Source organism: Triticum dicoccoides, chromosome 3B, assembly GCF_002162155.2.
Source record: "Triticum dicoccoides isolate Atlit2015 ecotype Zavitan chromosome 3B, WEW_v2.0, whole genome shotgun sequence".
Classification (NCBI taxonomy): domain Eukaryota; kingdom Viridiplantae; phylum Streptophyta; class Magnoliopsida; order Poales; family Poaceae; genus Triticum; species Triticum dicoccoides.
The window spans coordinates 696,575,635-696,599,543 of record NC_041385.1 but is presented as its reverse complement, the minus strand read 5'-3'; the positions used below and the strand labels follow the sequence as shown (position 1 = coordinate 696,599,543).

General features: G+C 43.9%; 2 protein-coding genes across 2 annotated transcripts; both read left to right on the top strand.

Moving 5' to 3' along the window:
• Positions 1-6,310: 6,310 nt before the first annotated feature.
• LOC119277943 (putative esterase/lipase HI_0193) lies at positions 6,311-12,162 on the top strand. Its single transcript, XM_037559292.1, has 13 exons — positions 6,311-6,495; positions 7,338-7,484; positions 7,560-7,586; positions 7,703-7,793; positions 7,938-7,981; positions 8,071-8,169; positions 8,715-8,772; positions 8,882-8,934; positions 9,044-9,145; positions 9,260-9,325; positions 9,462-9,586; positions 9,665-9,836; positions 11,670-12,162. Exons 1-13 carry the CDS (start codon positions 6,364-6,366, stop codon positions 11,751-11,753), a joined length of 1,200 nt encoding a protein of 399 aa, XP_037415189.1. The 5' UTR covers positions 6,311-6,363; the 3' UTR covers positions 11,754-12,162.
• A 2,571-nt stretch (positions 12,163-14,733) lies between these two features.
• LOC119281877 (ethylene-responsive transcription factor ERF020-like) lies at positions 14,734-15,607 on the top strand. Its single transcript, XM_037562287.1, has one exon. It carries the CDS (start codon positions 14,766-14,768, stop codon positions 15,330-15,332), a length of 567 nt encoding a protein of 188 aa, XP_037418184.1. The 5' UTR covers positions 14,734-14,765; the 3' UTR covers positions 15,333-15,607.
• Positions 15,608-23,909: the final 8,302 nt, after the last annotated feature.

Genomic DNA, 23,909 nt, shown 5'->3' with positions numbered 1-23,909 from the left:
GATATGCTTATTGCTGCAAAGAGTATGTCAGAGATTAATGAACTAAAGAAGCAATTGAGTAATGAATTTGAGATGAAGGATTTGGGTGCAGCAAAGAAAATTCTTGGCATGGAAATATCCAGAGGTAGACCGTCTGGAAAAGTATATCTAAGTCAGAAGGGATATATTGATAAAGTTCTTCATCGTTTTAATATGCATAATGCCAAACCGGTGAGTACACCGTTAGCTGCACACTTCAAATTATCATCAGCTTTATGTCCTAAGTCAGATGCAGATATTGAGTACATGTCTAGAGTTCCCTATTCAAGTGCAGTTGGTTCACTTATGTATGCCATGGTTTGTTCTCGTCCTGACTTATCATATGCATTGAGTGTTGTTAGTAGATACATGGCTAATCCTGGAAAATAGCATTGGAAAGCAGTTCAGTGGATTTTCAGATACCTGCGTGGTACTTCTAATGCTTATTTATAGTTTGGAAAAACTAGAGATGGACTTGTTGGTTTTGTTGATTCTGATTTTGCTGGTGATTTGGATAAGAGAAGATCACTCACAGGTTATGTTTTCACCATTGGTGGTTGTGCTGTGAGTTGGAGAGCAACTTTGCAGTCTATTGTGGCATGTTCCACTACTGATGCCGAGTATATGGCTATTTCTGAGGCATGCAAAGAAGCTATCTGGTTGAGAGGTTTATACACTGAGCTTTGTGAAGATTCATCTTGCCCTACCATATTTTCTGACAGTTAGAGTGCCATATATCTTACAAAGAATCCAATGTATCATGAGAGGACAAAGCACATTGATGTCAGATTTCATTATATTCAGATGTTATTGCTGAAGGCGATTTGAAGGTATGCAAGATAAGTACTCATGATAATCCTGCTGATATGATGACAAAGCCAGTTCCGACCAATAAGTTTGAGCTTTGCTCAGGCTTAGTTGGTATTTCTCACTAATCCTATGGACTCTGATGCACAAGGTGTTTATGCTGATTTGGATGGAGTTATTTACTTTTTCAACTACTGAAGGGAATTTGGCTCAAGGTGGAGATTGTTAAATTGTGATTCAAATTCTAGTACCGTGTTGGACTAGACGTAGTACAACCGGTGTGGGCCTTTGCGTTGGCGTCGACGCGTACGAGTACAACTCGTTTAATTGTCCTACAAGGACTCCTATGTGTTGCCCCTTATATATACTCCATGTAGTCGCACCTTAGACGGCATGTCGTCTTGTGCTTGTAATACTCCTCCTCATAGTGATTGCGCCTTCGTGCGTCCGTGGTTTTCTCACATAAAAATCCGTGTCTCTTTGTCTCGTTTATTTCTCGTTATTATCTACCACAGCTTGCGCGTTGCTACGAAGTCAGGGGATCGAACAAAATCACTAATTGAGAAGTACTTCTTGTAAAGATCATTCTTACCATCTCAGGTTGCGACAAATGGCCTGAGAGATTTTCTTTTTTCGTAGATCCATTTATTCAAAATGATCTATCTCTTAAACTGTGTGTCCAAATTTCGAATCGTTTTCATCGTTGGTTCGCGTCGAGATCTTCAAAACTATATACTACATTGGTAGGTTTTAGCGAACTTTTTTTTCAAAAAATAACATGGAAAAAAGGACAAAAAATCGAACCGAAAGCAAGTTTTTTTTCTTTCCAGAAGCCGCTTTCTGAGAGGTACGGCCGTGCCACTCGTGGAAGCAAAACTGTGCCTCTCACGGAAGAAAAAAAAAGAAAACACGTTTTTGTTTTTGTTTTTGAGAGCCACGGCCATGCCTCTCGTGAAAAAAAAGAGAAAACACATATTTTTCCCGTTTTTGAGAGGCACAACCATGCCTCTCGCGGAAGCAAAATCGTGCCTCCCATGGAAGGAAAAAAGCGAGAGAGCTTTTTCCCATTTCCAAGAGGCACGACCGCGCCTCTCGCACAAGCAAAACTGTACCTCTCACGAAAGAAAACAAAAGAGAGAAAACATGTTTTTTTTTGTTCACGAGAGGCACGGCTGTGCCTCATGCAAGCAAAACCATGCTTCTCGCGGAAGAAAAAACACACGTTTTTTCACATAAATTTTTTTGTCTAAAAGCTAAGGAAGACCGATGAAAAACCGAAAAGCCAAAAATACGAAAAAATAAACATCTAAAAGCCAAAGACGCGCATGGAACATAAAAATAAAAATAAATTCCGGAGGAAGCGCAGCCCGAAGCGCGACATGTGGCGGTCGCTGAGGGCCCGCCAGCCCTCCTCTAGTGACCCTTGGGAAGGCTGGGAACGAGCGGTCCTCAGCTAGTTGCTCCCTCGGGATCAAATGCAACCGCTACTTCTTTTTCATATTTTTCCACCTCGCGAACGCAAAATGAGCCAACCCAGGTGAGCTACATGTCGTGCGAAACGTCGACTTTTTGACGCAAAGAGCTTAACACAGGGAATTTCCTATTGGACGCACGTGGCGTCAAGGTGTCGACCTTTCGCACAGAGACCTGGCGATCGAGCGATCACCTGGGCCGGGCCCATTAACGTATGACAACAATTTTCGGTTTTGGGAATCTTCTAGAGTATCGTAGCCGGTTTTTCTGGTTTTGGGAATCTTCTAGAAGGTTCCTTGAACTGGTTTTCCTGTTTCTTTTTTTTAATTTTTCTGTTTATTTTTCTTTTCTTTTCCTTATGCTATTTTTTCTTATCTTTTTTATTTTCAAGTCTATTTTTCTTCTTTTTAAGAGTTCCTGTTTTGAAAATCGTTCAGAAACTTTAACAAAATGTACGTGCTTTTCAAAAACGTTCAATATTTTTAAAAGTGGTCATGTTCTCCAAAGTTGATCATAAATTCAAAAAATGTTTGCATTTTCTTAAAAACAGGAAGTTCAAAAAATATTTGTCTTTTCAAAACTTGTTAGGTATGTTTTTCAAAAATTGTTTGGAATGTTTTTGTTTAATTTCATTAGAACTTTTCAAATTATGACATGGATTTCAAAAAATGTTCCTGTTTTGAAAACTTGTTCACAAATTCCAAAAATGTTCTTGTTTTCACATTCTCATTCACGTATTCAGAAATTGTTCACTTCTGAAATTTGTTTGTGATTTTCAGAATTGTTCTTCATTTCGGAATTTGTTCTAAAAATTCAAAAAATGTTTGTGGTTTTAAATTTTGTTCACAAATTCGAAAAAATTATGTTTATAAAAAAGTTCAGAAATTCACATTTTTACATATTGTTCAGAAAACTAAAAATATTTTATTTCAAAAAATCCCATTTCCAAAATTTCTTCACAAATTCATAAAATGTTCACATGATTAAATTTTGTTCACACATTGGAAAATGTTTGGGAATTTGAAAGAGGATTCTTGTTTACAAATTTTTGTTCATAAATTCAAAAAAATATTTTCCTTTTCAAAATTTGTTCACATATCAAAAAATATTCATGTTTCCAAATTTGCTTACAAATTCAAAAAATGTTCAGATGTTTAGTTTTTGTTCAAAAACACAAAAATGTCTGAGGAGTTCAAAAAAATTGTTTTCCAAATTTGTTCACATATTCCAAAAATACTACAGTTATCAAATTTTGTTCACAAATACGAAAATTGTTCATGTTTTCAAAATTAGTTGGCAAATTAAAAACATGCTCAAGTTTTGTAAAAAATAGTTTGTAATTTTGGAAAATATTCACTTTTTCAATTTTGTTATTGTTTTTCAAAAAATGCCTTGTGTTTACAAGTATTTCATAATTTTGAAGAATGTTCTCGTATTCATTTTTTGTTCGTATTTGTTCTTTATATTATTTTCCCAAATAATCTTTGCGTTTAAAAAAGATTTCCTTTTAAAAATCTCGTTTGATTTTTAAAATGTTTTAATCTACCGCCTAGTATAGTGGTTATGGGCGCAGTTCCTAGGTGGGAGGTCTTGTGTTCGATTCTTCGCCAACATGTTTTATGCAATTTCGTGAACAGATTTTATTTTTTGTACTGTGGGTAGTTTCTTCTAAGTTCGTGTTGCAATTGTTTTGCAATAGGTCACGTGTCGGAGTGGTTAGCGCATCACGAGCCTTTGTACCAGTTCGCGGTGAGTTCTTTTTTCTCTCTTGCGATATTTCATCCCGCGAAGGACAACGAATGGGCCGGCCCAAGTGAGGCGCCTCCTGTGTAAAACCACGACTACTTGTCGCAGAAAGCGGCATATAGGAGGTCCTTTCACACAGGAGATCCCGGGAGCTCCTATACGGCGCTTTATGCGCCCATTTAGGAACTGGCGCTGACTAGCCGCACCTGGTGGGCCGGCCCACGATGCAGCAAAAAAAAACCTCCTAAATGTTGCTCCAGCTAGGATTCTAACTCGCCCCCTTTTACCTACGGGGCAGGTTGCCTGAACCACTAGAGCAAGTAGGCTCTAGTGACAGATTCTTGCGCGAAATCTTTACCTACTAATAAAGCAAATAGTGCTTCTGCCCGTACGTCATAGAAATTGCCCTCGAATTTGGCATAAATTACCCGCCATGCCATCCATAAGTAACATGATTCGGATTTATTTCAAAATCACCGCGGATTTATTTCTTACAGGGCGATACACTTATATTACACAATCCTCCGGTGGCGCAATGGCCATGGCGTCGGCCTACCACGCAGGAGACCAGCGTTCGATCCCTGGTTCCTACACCTTTTTGCCACGCAGGTCTTCCACCCCCGCGCGCTAATAGGCCGGCCCATAATTGGCTGGGGGTGGGCCTGTTTACTATTCTTTTTTTTTTGCTTCTTATTTCCTTATTTCTGTTTTTATTTTTTCTTATTTAAATTAATTCAGGATTTTTTAAAGAATAAAATTCCGAAAAGCTGCGGGATTTATTGAGAAGTAATAAAATATTCATGACTTCAAAATATTTTTTGCATATCATAGAAAAAATTCGGAATATCAAATAGATGTTCATGAAATAAAAAAATCATGATTTTTAAAATAATAATCCAGTAGTCTGGAATTAGAAAAAAATGTACATGGCGTGCCTCCTCCTCCTCGACGCGCTAATGGGCCGGCCCATGTGCGGCTGGTTGCGCCTGTTTTCTGTTTCGTTTTTTGCTTTTTACCTTTTTAATTCTGTTTTTGTTTTTCATTCTTTACAATCATTCAGGATTTTCAAAAGAACCAAATTTCAAAAATCTGCGAGATTTATTGAGAAATCATAAATTGTTCATGATTTCAAAGAAAAATCGCATATCATAAAAAAAATCACAATATCAACTAGATGTTCATGAAAAAAACATGATTTTTTTTTAAAATCTAGTATTCAAAGTACATTCTGGAATTAGAAAAAAAAATATACATGATTTTTTTGAAATGTTTCCAAAATTAAAACAGGCCCGTAAATGATGAATAAAACGAAACATCGCCTGCGTCGAAGTTTTAATAGGGGATCTGTAGAGGTCAATTTATGATTTTATTTAGTCCCTCGCATCGGGTAAAAAAAAGGTTTCCATGTTTCGTACGACGCTGAAGCCAAAAAATATTGACACAATTTTCTATGGGTTAGTTTTTGTAAACTATATAAAATGACTAAATGTCTATTTTGCCTCCATACACAGCTATGTTTATTCTGGTACCATGGTAATTGTTATGACAACCACCGCTACGCTAGGTCAAGATTATATACATCATTCATCAGTCTAGCTTAGGTAGGGTTCATCAATGCAGTTTACTCAGCCAAAACTAATTCGTTGTGGCGCCTTAGGAAATCAAATCATGGTCAAACCATCACTTTTTTTTGAAATGACTTTTCAAAAGTCTCTTATCTCATCATGACATCACTTAGACATAGTTTTTGAAATGACATTTTAAAAGCCCTTATCTCACCTTGGCATTTTAAAAGCCATTATCTACCACTCCCGCATAGTTTGATAGTTTTTCCTCCCGTTGCAACGCACGGGCATATTTGCTAGTATTTAACAATAAGGTAGCCGCACTGTTTATTGCGTCAACATGTTTTATGAAATTTCGCGAATTGATTTTATTTTTTGCTACTGCCAGTAGTTTCTTCTAAATTCATGCTGCAGTTTTTTCACAATAGATCGCGTGTCACAGTGGTTAAGGCATGTCGAGCCTCTGTACCAAGTCGCGGGTTCAATGTGCTAGCGCATTTTTCGTGATATTTCATCCCGCAGAGGACAACAAAGGACCCACCGTCAGCGACGGAAGGGGACGCCAGGTGGCCACCTACCCCACACGGCAGCCTCTCTCCCGCTCCTTGGGTTCTCCGCCTCTAGCTTTTTCTTCGCCCACGGCGGAATAAACAAAAACGATTAATTCGTTTATTGTGGTGACGCGGCAAGCCCACGGACACACCAACAATTCCCCCCTCTCGGTGCTTCCACCCCACTACTCGCCGGTGATCTGATGGCGGCGGCCGGCGCACCGCTGCCGCGCGCCCTCTCCGCGGAGCTGAGGTGGGCTCCTCCGCTCGCCGCGGGCCTCGCGCCGCCGCGGCAGGGGACCAGGGCTCGCGCGTCGTGGCCCCTCCCCCGCCAGGTACTGTTCTCTAACTTGGTTTCGGTGATCGAATCGTCCTTAATTAGGTTATATACTCGGCCAGTTCGTCACGCGAGGGGCATGGTGCGACCGCGGGTGCCCTCTCCGCGCGTTTGTTAACTGGAGCTAGATGCGAGGTTTTGGTGCAATTTTGAGGGGGTGAGGATACGGCGGCGGGTGGCGATGGGCGCAATGTAGATGCGATCAGGGTGACTGAAGGAATGCGTTTCTGCTTCAATTGATACAGGCTACATTTCTTGCTGGATGACGTCTCAATGCCTACTGTTTCCTTCGTCATAGTTATGTTTGTGATTGTTCACTTAGTCACCAAGCTCATATCATCCCGAGCCAGAGGCACTAGAGGAGGAGTGTTACAATTGCATGGGTTGATCGAACGTTTCATGGACCTTTTTATTTTTACAGAAAACTCAGGCCCTGTGTCGGGTGACGCGTTGGCGATGGCACTTACTGATACGATTTTTGTGTAATTTTAAGTGTCCAAAATCGTGATAGGCCTATAGTGTAGAAGTAATGATGCTTGACAGCTGTAGTTTGTAATGTTACCACAGCATGCTTAGTAACCAAACAAAATACTTTGTGAAGTAGGGAGCCGATAATTCAACTTGTAAAAGCAGCTGCCATTTCACATGTGAAACCTGCATGACCTGTTCATTTGTGCAGCAACTGCTAATTTAACTACCAATTTCTTGCATTTTCACAGACGTTCTGAAATTTGAACCGTGATTATATAATCCCATTGTTCTGGTTAGATAATGGTCGATTTTTGTACTACCACCAACACCCTGAAATTTAATTATGGTCTTATTTTTTTGTATTGTTAGGAAATTGTTTTTAGTCGTGGCCGGTTGATATCGACTAATTTCAATTCAAGGTCATTGTTGTGCCCTCCTTGCCATTGTGCTCAGGTGGCTTTGGCTGACGCAAAGATTGCTTATCAGGCTGATCCTGATAAGCATGCTGGAGTTCTGGTAATGAAGCTTGAAATTATGCAGTAAATTGTTGTTTGCCCACACTGATTAATTATTTCTGTTTTTTCCCTACAGGCCTATGAACTGGTTCAAGGGAACCTTGTAAGTGCTGCACTCACATCAATGATTTATCACTGGTTGTCAAATTCTGTTGTACCGTAATTCGTTGCCTGAAATGTTCTGGCGCAATGCAAGTAATCATACTTACATCATCTCAGGTACAATGGAACTCGTTTATGGACAAATCGATACCAGATCCACCAACAGCTGTACTCCTTCATGGCATCCTTGGAAGCGGGAAAAACTGGGGTAACTGAGCATTTTATGTTTGTCTGAGTTGCGATTTCGATTCGAGTTTGAAAATGAGTGAAATTCTTTGGCATATTTTAAAGATGTTTTGGCTCAGTCAAGGATATGAGATTACAAATTTAATTAATTATATTTATCATGAAGGGTCTTTTGCAAAGAGGTTAGCTCAGGAATTTCCAATGTGGCAGGTCAGTACATCTAAAATTCTGCTAATGATCTGAACAACTTAACACTACAGGGAAAAAATAAAACTAAAACCTGACTTCCTTTCATGCAGTTTCTCTTGGTTGATTTGCGCTGCCACGGTGACTCAGCGTCAATTAAGAAAAGAGGACCTCATACTGTTGCCTCAACTGCTTTTGACGTTCTAAAGCTGGTTTGTATTTTCTTGTCACTACTAATCTCTCTTTTATCTTCTAATATCTACACTAAATGTGTTTTGGCACATCCAATATGAATACAAATGAAATATGTAGCTTCTTTGGAAGGGCATCATAAAAGAGTGAAAGACTACATGCATTTCTGTGTAATATTTGTATATGTGTGTGTTGTCTAGCTTTATACATTGTGAGATAGGCAGCATTTCATGTGCTTCGCGACTTAGCATACCTTTTGATGCCATAGTATACACGTTAACTTAGCTTGCTTATGGGCATTGTTTATGACTAGTGAAGCTTTAAGAGACATGGTAATGTCACATGTGGATCATATGATATGGAATGCAGATTACCTTAGGCGGGATGATCTTCTGCTGATTTGGTTGATTGCCATGAAGTGCTTGAAGCTGTTGCAGGCACAGCACCTGCTTTAAAAAATTGAAATCATATCTATTTCTGTTTTTTTTTTCTCAGCCGATTTATCTACATTAATTTTCCCTTTTACTATCTTATTACCCTATGCTAATCCGTCTAAATACAACAGATAGGGCAACTCAGGCTGTCCCCTCGAGTGTTGGTTGGTCACAGCTTTGGTGGAAAAGGTTTTTCTTGTTCTATTTTATTTCTCCTAATTGATATGACATACACCTTTTAGGTGTGTTGATATTGTACACAATCCATAACTATCCAGCTACCTAATTGTGCTTGCAGTGGCTTTGAGTATGGTAGACCAAGCTGCAAAACCACTTGCCCGTCCTGTCAGGGTAAGCTTAACTACCTTTTCCGTGTTATATGAGTATGGCAACAATGGAATGCCAACTATTATTAATTATATTTTGAGCTAAATTTCTTATGTGTATTTGTTCCTTAAAGGTATGGGTTCTTGATGCTACTCCTGGCAAAGTTCGTTCTGGGCTAGATGGCGAAGATCATCCCGCTGAACTTATTGATTTCCTCAGAAGAATGCCTGTGCAGGTTGGCCTTTTAGAACTATCTATGCTTTTATACTGTGGAAGTGCATTCTAGTTCTAGTCTGGAAAAGCGTCTTCTTTATGATTCATTGTTTGTGTTTTGCCATTGAAAATCCAGGTTAATTCAAAGCAGGAAGTTGTTGATGCTCTAGTTAAAGCAAAGTTTTCTGTGGATGTTGCACGGGTATGCTTGTACATCACCCTTTTTTTTAGATGCCCTTGCAAATTTACTTGATTTTACTGGTCTAAAAGAGCTGCTTGATTTTACTTTATCCAATGAAACAAAAGGCATTTCAGTTCTTTGTTGATTCCTTGTGCAGTGGGTGGCAACAAATCTCCGACGGAGCAGCCCATCAGGATCACGATCTTCTCCAAGCTACTCATGGATATTCAACTTAAATGGCATCTCTGAGATGTACAAGTCATATGAAGATACTAACCTATGGTAAATAATCACCAGTGCCTGCCGAACAATATAAAGTCTGTGAACTGTCTTGGGAAGCTAACTGAATGCTTCATGCAGGAGGATTGTAGAGAACGTACCACGCGGGGTACACATTAATTTTCTCAAGGCCGAAAGAAGTTTGCATAGATGGGCTCTTGAAGACCTTCAGAGAATTCATACCGCGGAGGAGGTGGCTGCGGATGAGGCTGGAGGAGTTGAAATGCATGTGCTCGAAGATGCTGGACACTGGGTATGTATGCTGCCTCCCTGTAATCGCGTTTTTTTTTAACCAGGCTATCACCCTTTCCATTACTTGGCATAACGGAAATACAACAGTTGGAAGGCAGGAGACAAGAAAGGGGGGAGCGAGTCCAATGCACTGCCAGGAAACCCACCCCGCACGCTCACAATTGAAACGTGCACTATGAGGCGAAAACCTGACAGCACCAACTACAGGAACTATCCAGTAAACCATATAAAGCAGTAGCATACAAGCTCATCCCAAACACAGCTAGAAAACACTCTAGTAAACTATCCAGTAGCGCAAAAGCATCGACGACGAAAGACAGCAGCGTTAGGGAGTCTCTTCAAGCGGCAGAGCACCCACCCTTCACCTCGTCGCAGATCCACATATGGTTGATGCCATTGGTTCGGAGGAGCTCGGCACCGGTCTTCAGCACATCCTTGTTCCCTTCCTTCTGAATACCTGTCCAGGACATAAAAAAAGTACAGGTCGAAAACACAATCTCAAACGGGGTATTAACAAGTGTTCCTTCAAAGGTCACTTTATTTCTGGCATTCCTGGTTGCCCACACAACAGCAGCAAGCCCAACAGTGAATAGCTCTTCACCACCAGGGCAGAAAGTATAACACGAGGAATAGTATTGCCAGCAATTATCAGGACACATCTCAGTCCCAAGTGTGACCCCCACCATTCGGCAAATCACCTTAGCAACCAAGCACCTGAAAAACAAATGCTGAGAAGATTCAGCTCGATTACAAAAGGAACAAACAGGATTTCGTGGCCACTTCCTAATTTCCATAACTTGTCTGGTCAGAACAGCTTTTTGAAACATTTGCCACAGAAAATTTTGAATCTTAGGAAGAAATTATTAATGTCAATACTAGGAACTTTTTGCACCATACAGTCCTGCTCATTGCAAATGTTAAAAAGCATAGGAAAACAATCACACAAGGGCTGCAGTCCATTAAGAGTATCTTTCTTTCCACAATCTAGCAATATCCCCAGCTCCTAGTTTAATTTTCCCACCAATCATATAAAGATCTTTCATTTTAAGCAAAGACTTCCAGCAGGAGAATCAGAGGATCTAGATTTAACAGTAGCCACAATGCAATTAAATACTCCCTCTGTGACTTAGGGCCTGTTCGGCAACTCCCCAGCGCCAAGAAATCCTCAAATCTGGCTTCCCGATCTGGCTTCCAGCTTCCAGACGAAAATTAAGGATCAGGAAAACCGTTCGGCACTAGAACTCCCCGATCCAGTCGCTCGTGTTGGGCTTCTAGCGGCCTAGCCCATTAAGCTCATTTCTGGCCTGGTAGGGACGAACCGTTTCGTTTCTTTCATCGCACGAACCGTTTTCTTCCACTTCGCGGTGGCAGCTCTCTGTAAATAAAGTCAACTCCGGGATTTCCGATTCTGGGATCGCCGAAACCGCCGCTCCGGTTTTTTGTACGTAGACGCTGCTTCGATCCGGGAAGTCAGCTTCCTGGAGCCGGGCCGTTCGGGCCAGCTCTGCTCGCGGATTCGCGGAAGCTGGAAGCTGGCGAGCTCCCGAACAGGCCCTTAGGATCTTGGAGTAGATATTCCAATTTCCACCACCACCTGACAAGCCAAATAATACTCCTTCCGTCCATAATATAAGATGTTATTACAACCAATATTATAGGACGGAAGGAGTATTTTGCTTCCTTGAATCCTCCTTTATTTTTAGATCTAGAAATCCTAGACCATCTGACCAAATGATATCTTTATTACCCTGTAATCATGTTACTGCGGCATTTGATAGGATGTTGCTCATGACAAATATTGAGGTTTAACTTTGGATCCACCGTCCCCTTTCAGGTTCACGCAGATAACCCTGACGGTCTCTTCAGAATCCTTTCGTCAACCTTCCGCATCGAGACCAGCCTAAGAGGGCGGGAGTGAGGGCACAGAGCTCCGAGCGGCACCGCCACATCTCTATTTTAAGCGGGCGGGCCTGCCATGAACAACAATACATATGGATCGCATCGCAGTGACTGCCGCATTCCAGTTTTGTAGAATCGCAAAAGAGAGGTACAGATCAAACTGCGGCGGGCGAGCGACGACGGTGCCGAGTGCGATCACCGGCGTGATAGCGCATTCGTTCATTCATTCGTTCGTTTCTTCCATGTGCCGTGTATGTGATGGCGGACAGCCGGGTGCGGTTATTATGTACTGTAACAGAACCAACATGTAATTATCGATCTCGTCATACACTGGATAATTGAGTCGCTGTACAAACGGCGGAGAACTGGAAGCTACTGTAAGCAGTTTGTAATTAAGGACGTACCAGCTGCGTGTACAGTCTCTCTTCTTCATTTTTTTTGCGGGGATCGTGTACTGTCTTCGCCGGCGATGACCAGCCAGCAGGGCTCTGCCTACTTGTGGGTGCACAAGGGCGGCACGAGTGGCTGCTATCCGACCTGAAAGTCGGTGCCCTTCAACAAGGCGAGCCAGGACCCGGTGGCACTCCAGAGCAGTCCTGCATGGAAAAGGAGCGAACCAGGACCGCTTCAAAGGTCAAATTAAGCTCGCCGTGCGTGCGTGTGGACACTTGAAAACGTCAGAGCTTACGTTGCGGGAGAAAGCGAGAGTAAACGTGCCCGGAGTGGCGAGCCTCGCGCCGGACATCGACGTGCTCGGTGTTGGGTGCGTCGGCCTGCCTCAAAACGATCGCACGCAGATTGCCGTCTTGATCGCTTGCCACTCAAGCCTCAGCCTTGTGTAATGGTAGCGGCCATCCTTGATAGAAGAAGAGAATGGGACTGGGACGGAATTGACCTGACCTTGCTGCTTTAATTTGGTAGAGCCACGGTTCTGTCTTGGGCCGTTGGGCGGCATGTTTCATGTTCGAGACATGCTCGCCCTGCCCAGTGGCGGTTAAGCAGTGAGTGCGTCTTCTTTTCATGTCCCGTCGCTGGCAAAGCCGACCACCATACAAAAACGGTGCCGAGATGCCACTCAAGTCACAGCGGACCAGGAATGAGTTCCTTAAAAAAAAATGACTTCCTTATTTTATGTTCAGTCGTGAGAATATCTACAATTAGAGATAAATAAAGGGTCTGTCTAGGGTGTGCCTTAGTTATTGCACATCTAAGTGCTCAATCAAACTAGAAAGAAGATGCTTGCACGAATCTTAGTGTAAAACCAATGATATAGGGCTTAAATGTGCAATACTTATAGCACATCTAGATGTGATTTAGTTAAACTGATAAATATATTAAACAAGCACTATTTGGTAATCGACACCGCAATGTGAACGTAGGGTTTTATCTTTCACTTTTCTCCCTATCATCCCTTCGACCTTCCTCCCTCCATCGATCTTCCCCGGTTTTCTACCCACTTCTGGATTTCGGCAAAGAAAATTTTGATAACACAATAAGCCAGGTCAATCGATGGTATATAGCAATAAATGCAGAGAGGTAAAACCTGTCTAGTTGTTTCTGCAGCAAGAATTGTCTCGTATGGTCGTCTTATATTGTGTTAGAAAAATATTTGGTTCCCGTGGCTACACGGACACATACCTAGTCATTTTAAAATTTATACTTTCGCTATTCACAAAAAAATTAGGGTGGTCAAAGATTATTTAGCAACATGTATGTTGTTTTCTTCTTCTTCTAACAAACATGCTAATATTGGTCAAATAAAGGCTCTCTCCATAAAAAAAACTATAAATCACAATGCAACACCTATTTTCCAGTTACCTGGATAAAATCAATTCATTTTGCCATTAAATGAAATCCAATTGCTGCCCGGCATCTTGCTCCTTTAGTTGAGCTTCTTCTCCCCATACTGTCGGCCGAACCACCGGCACCATGTCGCCACCCGACCCTGCCCACCAATTGCACCACTGACTTTCCTCTAAACCCTGCCCACCAACTGCACCCCCGACTTTCCTCTAAACCCTGCCCACCAACTCCGGCACCAGCGACCCCTATACCGCACCCGCGAACCCCCTGCTCGTCCTCCCCCCAACGAGCCGCGTCGGCCCCTTCTCCGGCGAGCCCCCGCAGGGGACACCACATCCTCCTCGTCTCAACCTCGAGTGTTGTCTCCTCTCTATGGCGAAATCGACAAACCAATTTATTTAGTTGCCCGAGGTTTACCAAACGCAAAATCGCACGAGTTCTACTAAAGTTACACTTCAAGTAACATAATGTCCAACTCAATTTATGTGATCTGATGCAAATTTTATAAAGTTTGAAGTACTTTCGAGTATGAATCCGATGATTTTAGATTACTAACTCATATATTGTTGATCAGATTGTTGGTTAGAGATAGATCGTGAAAAGCACAAACGCACGCATGTCTAATATGTTTTGGACGGAGGAGACACCGTTAGTTTTTTATCATGATTTGTTTTGACTAAAAAAAATCCATCAAATTTTTTATCATGAAATATACTTCCATAATATTATTATTTTTGAAAAGCTCAAAGATCATATAAAGTGCTAGCACAGACCTTAAAAACGCCATTTCAAAAATAAAATAAAATACGCATGTGGCATAATTATTTATGTTATAGTACTGACATTTTGGCTAAAAGTCAGTCCCTAATTAATACTCCTAACTACTCAGGCCTGTAGACTGCGATGGAGAAGAGGGTTCCCCACAGAATCTGACGGCGACTTGGGGAGCCTACCACTACGTGCGTGTTCATACGATTGACCCTTTGAAGATTTTGACCCCGTTGCTCCCATGCCGACCACAAATATCACCACACGGCTGTATTAGTACTGCTCACAGCTCACAAGGTCAAACTCAAAGCCGATTCGATCCTTCCGCATGCAGGGTCAACTCGTTTTTTGGGTTGACCTCTCACTGGTATATAAGCGTGTGGTACGTAGTACGTTCACTTGGAAGCTCGGCCGTGCGTTGAGAAAGAGGCGAGGTCAGAGGCTCGGAAGGTGGTCAGAGATGAGCAGCGCGGCGGAGGCATCGGCGGCGAGGGGCGGCGAGGAGGAGAGGTGCCGGTACAAGGGCGTGCGGCGGCGGCGGTGGGGGAAGTGGGTGTCGGAGATCCGGGTGCCCGGCACGAGGGAGCGGCTGTGGCTGGGCTCCTACGCCACGCCCGAGGCCGCCGCCGTCGCGCACGACACGGCCGTCTACTTCCTCCGCGGCGGCGGCAACGGCGCCGCTGGGCTCAACTTCCCGGAGCGCGCGGCCGCCGCGTACGGCGCCGGCTGCGTGGCGCCCCTCTCGCCGCGGTCCGTGCAGAGCGTGGCGTCCGACGCCGGCATGGCCGCCGACGCGCAGCTCGTGGCGGCGCGGGACGGCGCGCCCAGGCAGTGCTACGCGGAGGCGCGCGCCGGCGCAGGCGCCGCGCAGGGTGGCGCGAACGCGCGGCACGCGGAGTTCCAGCACGACGGCGCGTACGCGTACACATATACGGGGGACGGCGGGGACACCACTGGCGGCGGTGGCAGCAGGGGGCAGCTTGTCTCCGGCGAGCTCAGCGTCGACGACATGGAGATATTGATGTAAAATTGAGCATACACCATCACCGGTAGTCCGGTACTACGTAGAATTAGCTGATGCAATAAAGATCGAACACCGGTCGCAGTTGGCAAGGTTGAGCCATTTGAAATTCGAAAATATTACTTCCGCGCGCACGTTCGATATGGAATGATTACTACCTACCTGTTGACATTTGAAATTGGCGAGACATGTAGCCAGCCACTGCGTATGCAGCAGTGAGTGGCGACAGTGCTCGTATGCATGGCCACCGGCACGTAGGCGAGGCCCCGCTCGGGTGATCTGATGAATGGCGCTGCGGCCTGCGGGCAGGCCTAGGTTGACCAGGCTAGCTGGCATGGATCGCTGAGGCTCTCCTTTCTCCAAGGTACGGACGGATGGCGACCGGTCAATGACCAGCAAACCCTTTTCGCCTGCCTGCCAGTGCCAAGGGAGGATGGGTCAGAGCATAGAGCAAGTTTAGTTTGATGTCAAAATTCCCTTTGCTAATGTTTGGTCAAAGCTAAAAAGTTAGCTATCACTTGATGTCAACTTTTTTTGGAAGTTTGGCAATTGCCAAATGTTGTCTTGTCAACACATTGGCAGGTCCGCTCGGGGACTCTGGGGCGGTTTGGTTTGAGACTAAGTTTGCCTAAGGTTGTCATATTTAAGGCTAGACAAATTTGACCAACTTAGATGAGTATTTGCTTCAAGTCACATATTAGGCAAGCCACACCGGGTTCTCACATCACATACACTCAAAAAAGTGTGTCAAGATTTCCTTAGGCTTAACTTGTGACTCTCATTTTAAAGAACTAACCTTAGGTAAGTGTGGCAACATTGTATGGCAAAGTGTGGCATTGTTAGGCCTAGAACCAAACAACCCCTATGTCTGTTGCGGGTATCAATGGGCCCGGTGTGGCATCGTAGTGTGGGGAGGGCTGCAGCTAGTAGAGGCTTATGCGGTCAGCCGGTTCTGAGTAGTAGAGTGCGCACAAACGGGCGAGAACCTTGCCTTTGGCCCATGGTCGGAGTCGGCTAGGCGATGTCTACGGACGTCGTGTCCTTCATGAAGCCATCGTGCCTATTCTTCCATGTATGCTCTAAGCAAAACCTCAGATCGGCTCTTGGATTGGACGACGGCGATGCCTCTTGCACCTGCCGTTCTCCTCATTGGAGGCTTCGTCTTTGGAGCTGGCCTATCGAAGAGATTAGTGTATGGTGATTTGCCCACATGGTGGCGTTGCAATTTGTTTGGCAACAACAATGCTTGTTAGAGGAGTTGGGTCGTGACTTGTCCTTTTGATGATGTTATTCCGATGAGCCTTTTGGATGTGCCTCTGTTGTTTCTCACCGTGATGCGAATAAGTTGAAGTTGTGTGATGATGTTACGGCATGCAGTCATATTACTATATGCATCATAGTGTTGCAGAGGCTGAAAGTTTATGTAACATCCCGGATCCGATGCGCCAGGTGTCTGCTAGTTATTCGTCGGTGTTGCCATGTCATTTGCTTGCGTGTTGCATTTTGTCATGTCATCATGTGCATCTCATTTTGCATGCGTGTTCGTTTCATGCATCCGAGCATTTTCTCCGTTGTCCGTTTTGCAATCTGACACTCCTATGTCACCTGGCGCCCCCTTTTGCCTCTTTTCATGTGCGGGTGTTAAACTTTCTCGGAATGGACTGTAATTTGCCAAGCGGCCTTGGTACACCACCAGTAGATCGCCTGTCAAGTTTCGCGCCATTTGGAGGTCGTTTGATGCTCCAACGGTTAACCGGGTAACCGTAAAGGCCTCTTTTGTGTGCAGCCCAACACCCCTTCAAAATGGCCCAATAACCTATCTAAGTCATCTCCATGCTCTCGGTCGTTCGATCACGATCGTGTGGGCGAAAACCGCACTTCATTTGGAGTCTCCTAACTCCCTCTACCTATATATATGTGCCTCTCCCCTGAAATTTTCGCAGTCCAAACCCTAGGCCGCTCCCCTCGCGCCGTCGGACAAAAACCTCCCTCGCCGCCAGACATGTCCGCCGCCCCCTCGTCCAATCGCTGCCCGCCACGTCAACCCGACGGCCTCCGCTCTCCTCCCCACCCACGCGGCCCGCCGCAGCCCGCAGCAGGCCCTCCAGGCCCGGATCTCGCTCCGCCGCCGCCGGGCGCTTCGCCGCCGGGCGCTAGACCCCGGCCTCGCTTGCCGGCCCACTTGTCTGCCCCGCCGGCCTGCTACGCCTATCGGGCCTCGGCCCGCTCTGGTGAGCGCCCCGGCAACCTTATCCCTCACCCCAGGCGCAGTATAGCTACCCACCGCTCACTCTGTTTTTTTTCGAAAACTGCTAAGTCCTGAAATTTTTGCATTCTGGTGCCCTGTTCATTGCATCATAACTCCATGCATAATGCTCTGTTTCGTGTGTGTTATATATCAAAATGTTCATTGAGAGATGCTCTTCATTTCATTACATTGTGTCATGTTTGTTTGAGTCCATATTGATGCCTGAATTATCGTTGCAAGAGTGCTATATGATGTTAACTGCTGTCTGTTAATAGAACTTGATGATTTGTTATTTTTGTCGCATTTTGTGTATGCATCCTATGAGCATGAGCTCTACATGTGTTCTGTACTACATCATTCCATCTTTACAGGGGTGCTTGTATTATATTTTTGTGAGTCTTGTACTGAGTGCATCGAGCTCGTGAAGTAGGGTACTTGTTGTTACTGTTTTGCTAGGCTGAATCTGTTATTTCGTGATGCTATGTAAACCTGCTGCTACTAGTCATTCTATGCATAATCTGAAGATGTTCACTAAGGATGTTTTGTTAAAAATGTCGTGCTCTATCCATCCATGCCCATGGTTGCATTTATAGCCTGATGTAGCTTGTCATAATCTTGCTCTCAAATTGCTAAATAATGTTGCTGTCAGCCTGTTAACATTAAGTTCAGTTTTGCCATGAGCTTTGCTAGTGATCCATGCACCCTATGAACTTGATCTTGCCATGTATAGCTTTAAAAACATGTCTTCTTACTGTTGGTTGCCTTGTCATGCCATGTATTACTCTGTGGTGAGTGGTACAAGCTCACCAACATGCCTACTTATTGTTGTTCCCACCATGTATGAATCTGTCATATCATTTGCCATGTTTGCATGGATGCTACCATGTTTCCTGTTGATCTTTAGAATTAGGTCAGTAAGGGACTTTTGTTCTATGCAATTAGTAGGTTCATCCAATGCCTTTTTTTGCCATGTTAAGTTCCTGTAACATGTTGTTTGATAGCTCTAAACATTGCATCATGATGTTATTTCTGCTAAGTCTGTAAACTGTTACTACATGCAATCTTGCCATGTCCTTTTGAGCATGTACTAGTGATTTATGGAGATAGCTCAGTGTTCATGTTTTTTCATTCTTTACCTGTAAATCACGTCCATGCTTTTTTTTCTTATGTTGAGGTGCTGTAGCATAATGTTTTGATGCTTGCAAGATGCCTAGTTGCTGTTTTGGACAGATTGTTGTTATGACTTGTATAGAGTGTATGTGTTGAACCGTTGCTCCGTTTTGAGTGTGCTCTATATGAAACTTGCTTGATTTTGTATGTAGTTTCATATTATCATGTTGAATCCATGTTTTGAGAGTGTTTGCTTGATGTTTGAATGCATTTTGCATCAATGCCATGTTTAACTTGTTTTGCTCATATCTTCTAGGTCGTAGCTCCGAATTAAATGAACTTTATATCTAACTTGACTAGAATTTCGTATAGATCATCTTGGTACATCTTAACTTGCTGTTTAACAACTTGAACATAAGGTTTATTCAGATCTGGACCAATTTCGAAATTTGCATATGAGGACTTACCGGAATTGTTATATGTTATTTTCAGCCTCATTTAAACTTGCTTTGATGTGTTGCTCTTGTATGCATCATCTCTTGCCATGAGTATCTTCATGTAGTCTTGTCTTGCATCATACTTGTTTGTGCATCATGTCGTGTTCATGTGTGGTGTGTTTACCATGTTGTGTGCTTCTTCTCGATAGTTCCCGTTCCATTGCGATCGTGAGGATTCGTTCGTCTATACTTGGTTCGTCTTCGTGGCTTCGTCTTCTTCATGGACTCGTTTTTCTTCCTAGCGGGATTTCAGCCAAGATGACCGTCACCCTGAATCTCACTACTATCATTACTATGTTAGTTGCTTCGTTCTATCGCTTTGCTGCGCTACCTATCACTTGCTCTTCAAGCCTCCCAAATTGCCATGTCAGCCTCTAACCTTTTCACCCTTCCTAGCAAACCGTTGTTTGGCCATGTTACCGCTTTTCTCAGCCCCTCTTATAGCGTTGTTAGTTGCAGGTGAAGTTGAAGATTGCTCCATGGTGGACAGGATTATGTTGGGATATCACAATATCTCTTATTTAATTAATGCATCTATATACTTGGTAAAGGGTGGAAGACTCGGCCTTATGCCTGGTGTTTTGTTCCACTCTTGCCGCCCTAGTTTCCGTCATATCGGTATTATGTTCCCGGATTCTGCGTCCGTAACGCGGTTGGGTGATTTATGGGACCCCCTTGACAGTTTGCTTTGAATAAAACTCCTCCAGCAAGGCCCAATCTTGGTTTTACCATTTGCCTCACCACCACCTACTTTTCCCTTGGGAGTAATTAACCCAAGGGTCATCTTTATTTTAGCCCCCGGGCCAGTGCTTCTCTAAGTGTTGGTCCGAATCAGAGCCACTTGCAGCGCCACCTTGAGGAAACTTGAGGTCTGGTTTTAGTTGTACGTAGTGTTCATCGGTGTTGCCCTGAGAACGAGATATGTGCAGCTCCTATCGAGATGTCGGCGCATCGGCTGGTCTTGCTGGTCTTGTTTTATCATTGTCGAAGTGTCTTGTAACCGGGATTCCGAGACTGATCGGGTCTTCCCGGGAGAAGGAATATCCTTCGTTGATCGCGAGAGCTTATCATGGGCTAAGTTGGGACACCCCTGCAGGGTATAAACTTTCGAAAGCCGTGCCCACAGTTATGTGGAAGATGAGAATTTGTTAATGTCCGGTTGTAGATAACTTGACACCAGATACGAATTAAAACGCATCAACCGCGTGTGTAGCCGTGATGGTCTCTTTTCGGCGGAGTCCGGAAAGTGAACACGGTTTTGGGTTATGTTTGACGTAAGTAGGAGTTCAGGATCACCTCTTGATCATTGCTAGCTTCATGACCGTTCCATTGCTCCTCTTCTCGCTCTTATTTGCGTATGTTAGCCACCATATATGCTTAGTCGCTGCTGCAACCTCACCACTTTACCCCTTCCTTACCCATTAAGCTTTGCTAGTCTTGATACCCATGGTAATGGGATTGCTGAGTCCTCGTGGCTCACAGATTACTACAACAATAGTTGCAGGTACAGGTTATGCATGTTGGGGAACGTAGCAGAAATTCAAAATTTTCCTACGTGTCACCAAGATCTATCTATGGAGAGACCAGCAACGAGTAGAAAGAGAGTGCATCTACATACCCTTGTAGATCGCTAAGCGGAAGCGTTCAAGTGAACGGGGTTGATGGAGTCGTACTCGTCGTGATTCAAATCACCGATGATCCTAGTGCCGAACGGACGGCACCTCCGCGTTCAACACACGTACAACCCGGTGACGTCTCCCACGCCTTGATCCAGCAAGGAGAGAGGGAGAGGTTGAGGAAGACTCCATCCAACAGCAGCACAACGGCGTGGTGGTGGTGGAGGAGCGTGGCAATCCAGCAGGGCTTCGCCAAGCACCATGGGAGAGGAGGAGTAGGGAGAGAGGTAGGGCTGTGCCAGAACTTCGTGTATAGCTCCCATGCGCCTCCCCACTATATATAGGGGTGGAGGGGCTGGTTTCTTGCCCTCCAAGTCCATTGGGGCGTTGGCCAAGGTGGGAGGAAAGAAATCTCATTATTTCCTTCCCCACCGATTGTTATCCCCCCTTTTTAGGGATCTTGATCTTATCCCTTCGGGATATGATCTTATTCCTTCTAAGGGGGGATCTTGGTGCGCCTTGACCAGGGGTGTGGGGCCTTGCCCCCACTACCCACGTCCATGTGGGTCCCCCCATGCAGGTGGGCCTCACTCCGGAACCTTCTAGAACCTTCCCGGTACAATACCGAAAAATCCCGAACATTTTCCGGTGGCCAAAATAGGACTTCCCATATATAAATCTTTACCTCCGGACCATTCTGGAACTCCTCGTGACGTCCGGGATCTCATCCGGGACTCCGAACAACATTCAGTAACCACGTACAAACTTCCTTTATAACCCTAGCGTCATCGAACCTTAAGTGTGTAGATCCTACGGGTTCGGGAGACATGTAGACATGACCGAGACGTTCTCCGGTCAATAACCAACAGCGGGATCTGGATACCCATGATGGCTCCCACATGTTCCACGATGATCTCATCGGATGAACCACGATGTCAAGGACTTAATCAATCCCGTATTCAATTCCCTTTGTCTATCGGTATGTTACTTGCCCGAGATTCGATCGTCGGTATCCAATACCTTGTTCAATCTCGTTACCGGCAAGTCACTTTACTCGTTCCGTAACACATCATCCCGTGATCAACTCCTTGGTCACATTGCGCATATGATGATGTCCTACCGAGTGGGCCCAGAGATACCTCTCCGTTTACACGGAGTGACAAATCCCAGTCTCGATCCGCATAAAACAATAGATACTTTCGGAGATACCTGTAGTGCACCTTTATAGTCACCCAGTTACGTTGTGACGTTTGATACACCCAAAGCACTCCTACGGTATCCAGGAGTTACACGCTCTCATGGTCGAAGGAAGAGATACTTGACATTGGCAAAGCTCTAGCAAATGAACTACACGATCTTTTGTGCTAGTCTTAGGATCGGGTCTTGTCCATCACATCATTCTTCTAATGATGTGATCCCGTTATCAACGACATCCAATGTCCATAGCCAGGAAACCATGACTATCTGTTGATCACAACGAGCTAGTCAACTAGAGGCTCACTAGGGACATATTGTGGTCTATGTATTCACACGTGTATTACGATTTCCGGATAATACAGTTATAGCATGAATAAAAGACAATTATCATGAACAAGGAAATATAATAATAATACTTTTATTATTGCCTCTAGGGCATATTTCCAACAGTCTCCCACTTGCACTAGAGTCAATAATCTAGTTCACATCGCCATGTGATTAACACTCACAGGTCACATCGCCATGTGACTAATACCCAAAGAGTTTACTAGAGTCAATAATCTAGTTCACATTTACCATGTGATTAACACTCGATGAGTTCTGGGTTTGATCATGTTATGCTTGTGAGAGAGGTTATAGTCAACGGGTCTGAACCTTTTAGATCCGTGTGTGCTTTACAAATCTCTATGTCATCTCCTAGATGCAGCTACCACGCTCTATTTGGAGCTATTCCAAACAACCGTTCTACTTGGAGCTATTCTAAATTATTGCTCCATTATATGTATCCGGTCTCTCTACTCAGAGCTATCCGGATAGGTGTCAAGCTTGCATCGTCGTAACCTTTACGACGAACTCTTTTACCACCTCCATAATCGAGAAAATTCCTTAGTCCACTAGTTACTAAGGATAACTTTGATCGCTGTCCTGTGATCCATTCTTGGATCACTCTTGTACCCCTTGACTGACTCATGGCAAGGCACACTACAGGTGCGGTACACAGCATAGCATACTGTAGAGAGCCTATGATAAGCATAGGGGACGACCTTCGTCCTTTCTCTCTATTCTGCCGTGGTCGAGATTTTAAGTCTTAACTTCATACCTTACATCTCAGGCAAGAATTCCTTCTTTGACGGATCCATCTTGAACACCTTCAAGATCATGTCAAGGTACGTGCTCATTTGAAAGTACTATTAAGCATTTTGATCTATCTTATAGATCTTGATGCTTATTGTTCAAGTAGCCTAATCCAGGTTTTCCATTGAAAAACAGTTTTCAAATAACCGTATATGCTTTCTAGAAATTCTACATCATTTCTGATCATCAATATGTCAACAACATATACTCATCAGACATTCTATAGTGCTCCCACTCACTTCTTTGGAAATACAAGTTTCTCATAAACTTTGTACAAACCCAAAATCTTTGATCATCATCAAAGCATACATTCCAACTCCGAGATGCTCACTCCAGTCCTTAGAAGGATTGCTGGAGCTTTGCATACTTATTAGCATCTTTCGGGATTGATAAAACCTTCCGGTTGTATCACATACAACCTTTCCTCAAGAAAATCGTCGAGGAAACAATGTTCTGACATCCTATCTGCAAGATTTCATAAATAATGCAGTAATCGCTAATATAATTCCAACAGACTCTTAGCATCGCTACGAGTGAGAAAATCTCATCGTAGTCAACTCCTTGAACTTGTCGGAAAACATCTTAACAACAAGTCGAGCTTTCTTAATGGTGACATTTACCATCATTGTCCGTCTTCCTTTTGAAATCCATCTGTACTCATTAGCCTTACGACCATCGAGCCGTTCTGCCAAAGTCTACACTTTGTTTTCATACATGGATCCTCTCTCGGATTTTATGGCCTCAAGCCATTTATCGGAATCCGGGCCCACCATCGCTTCTC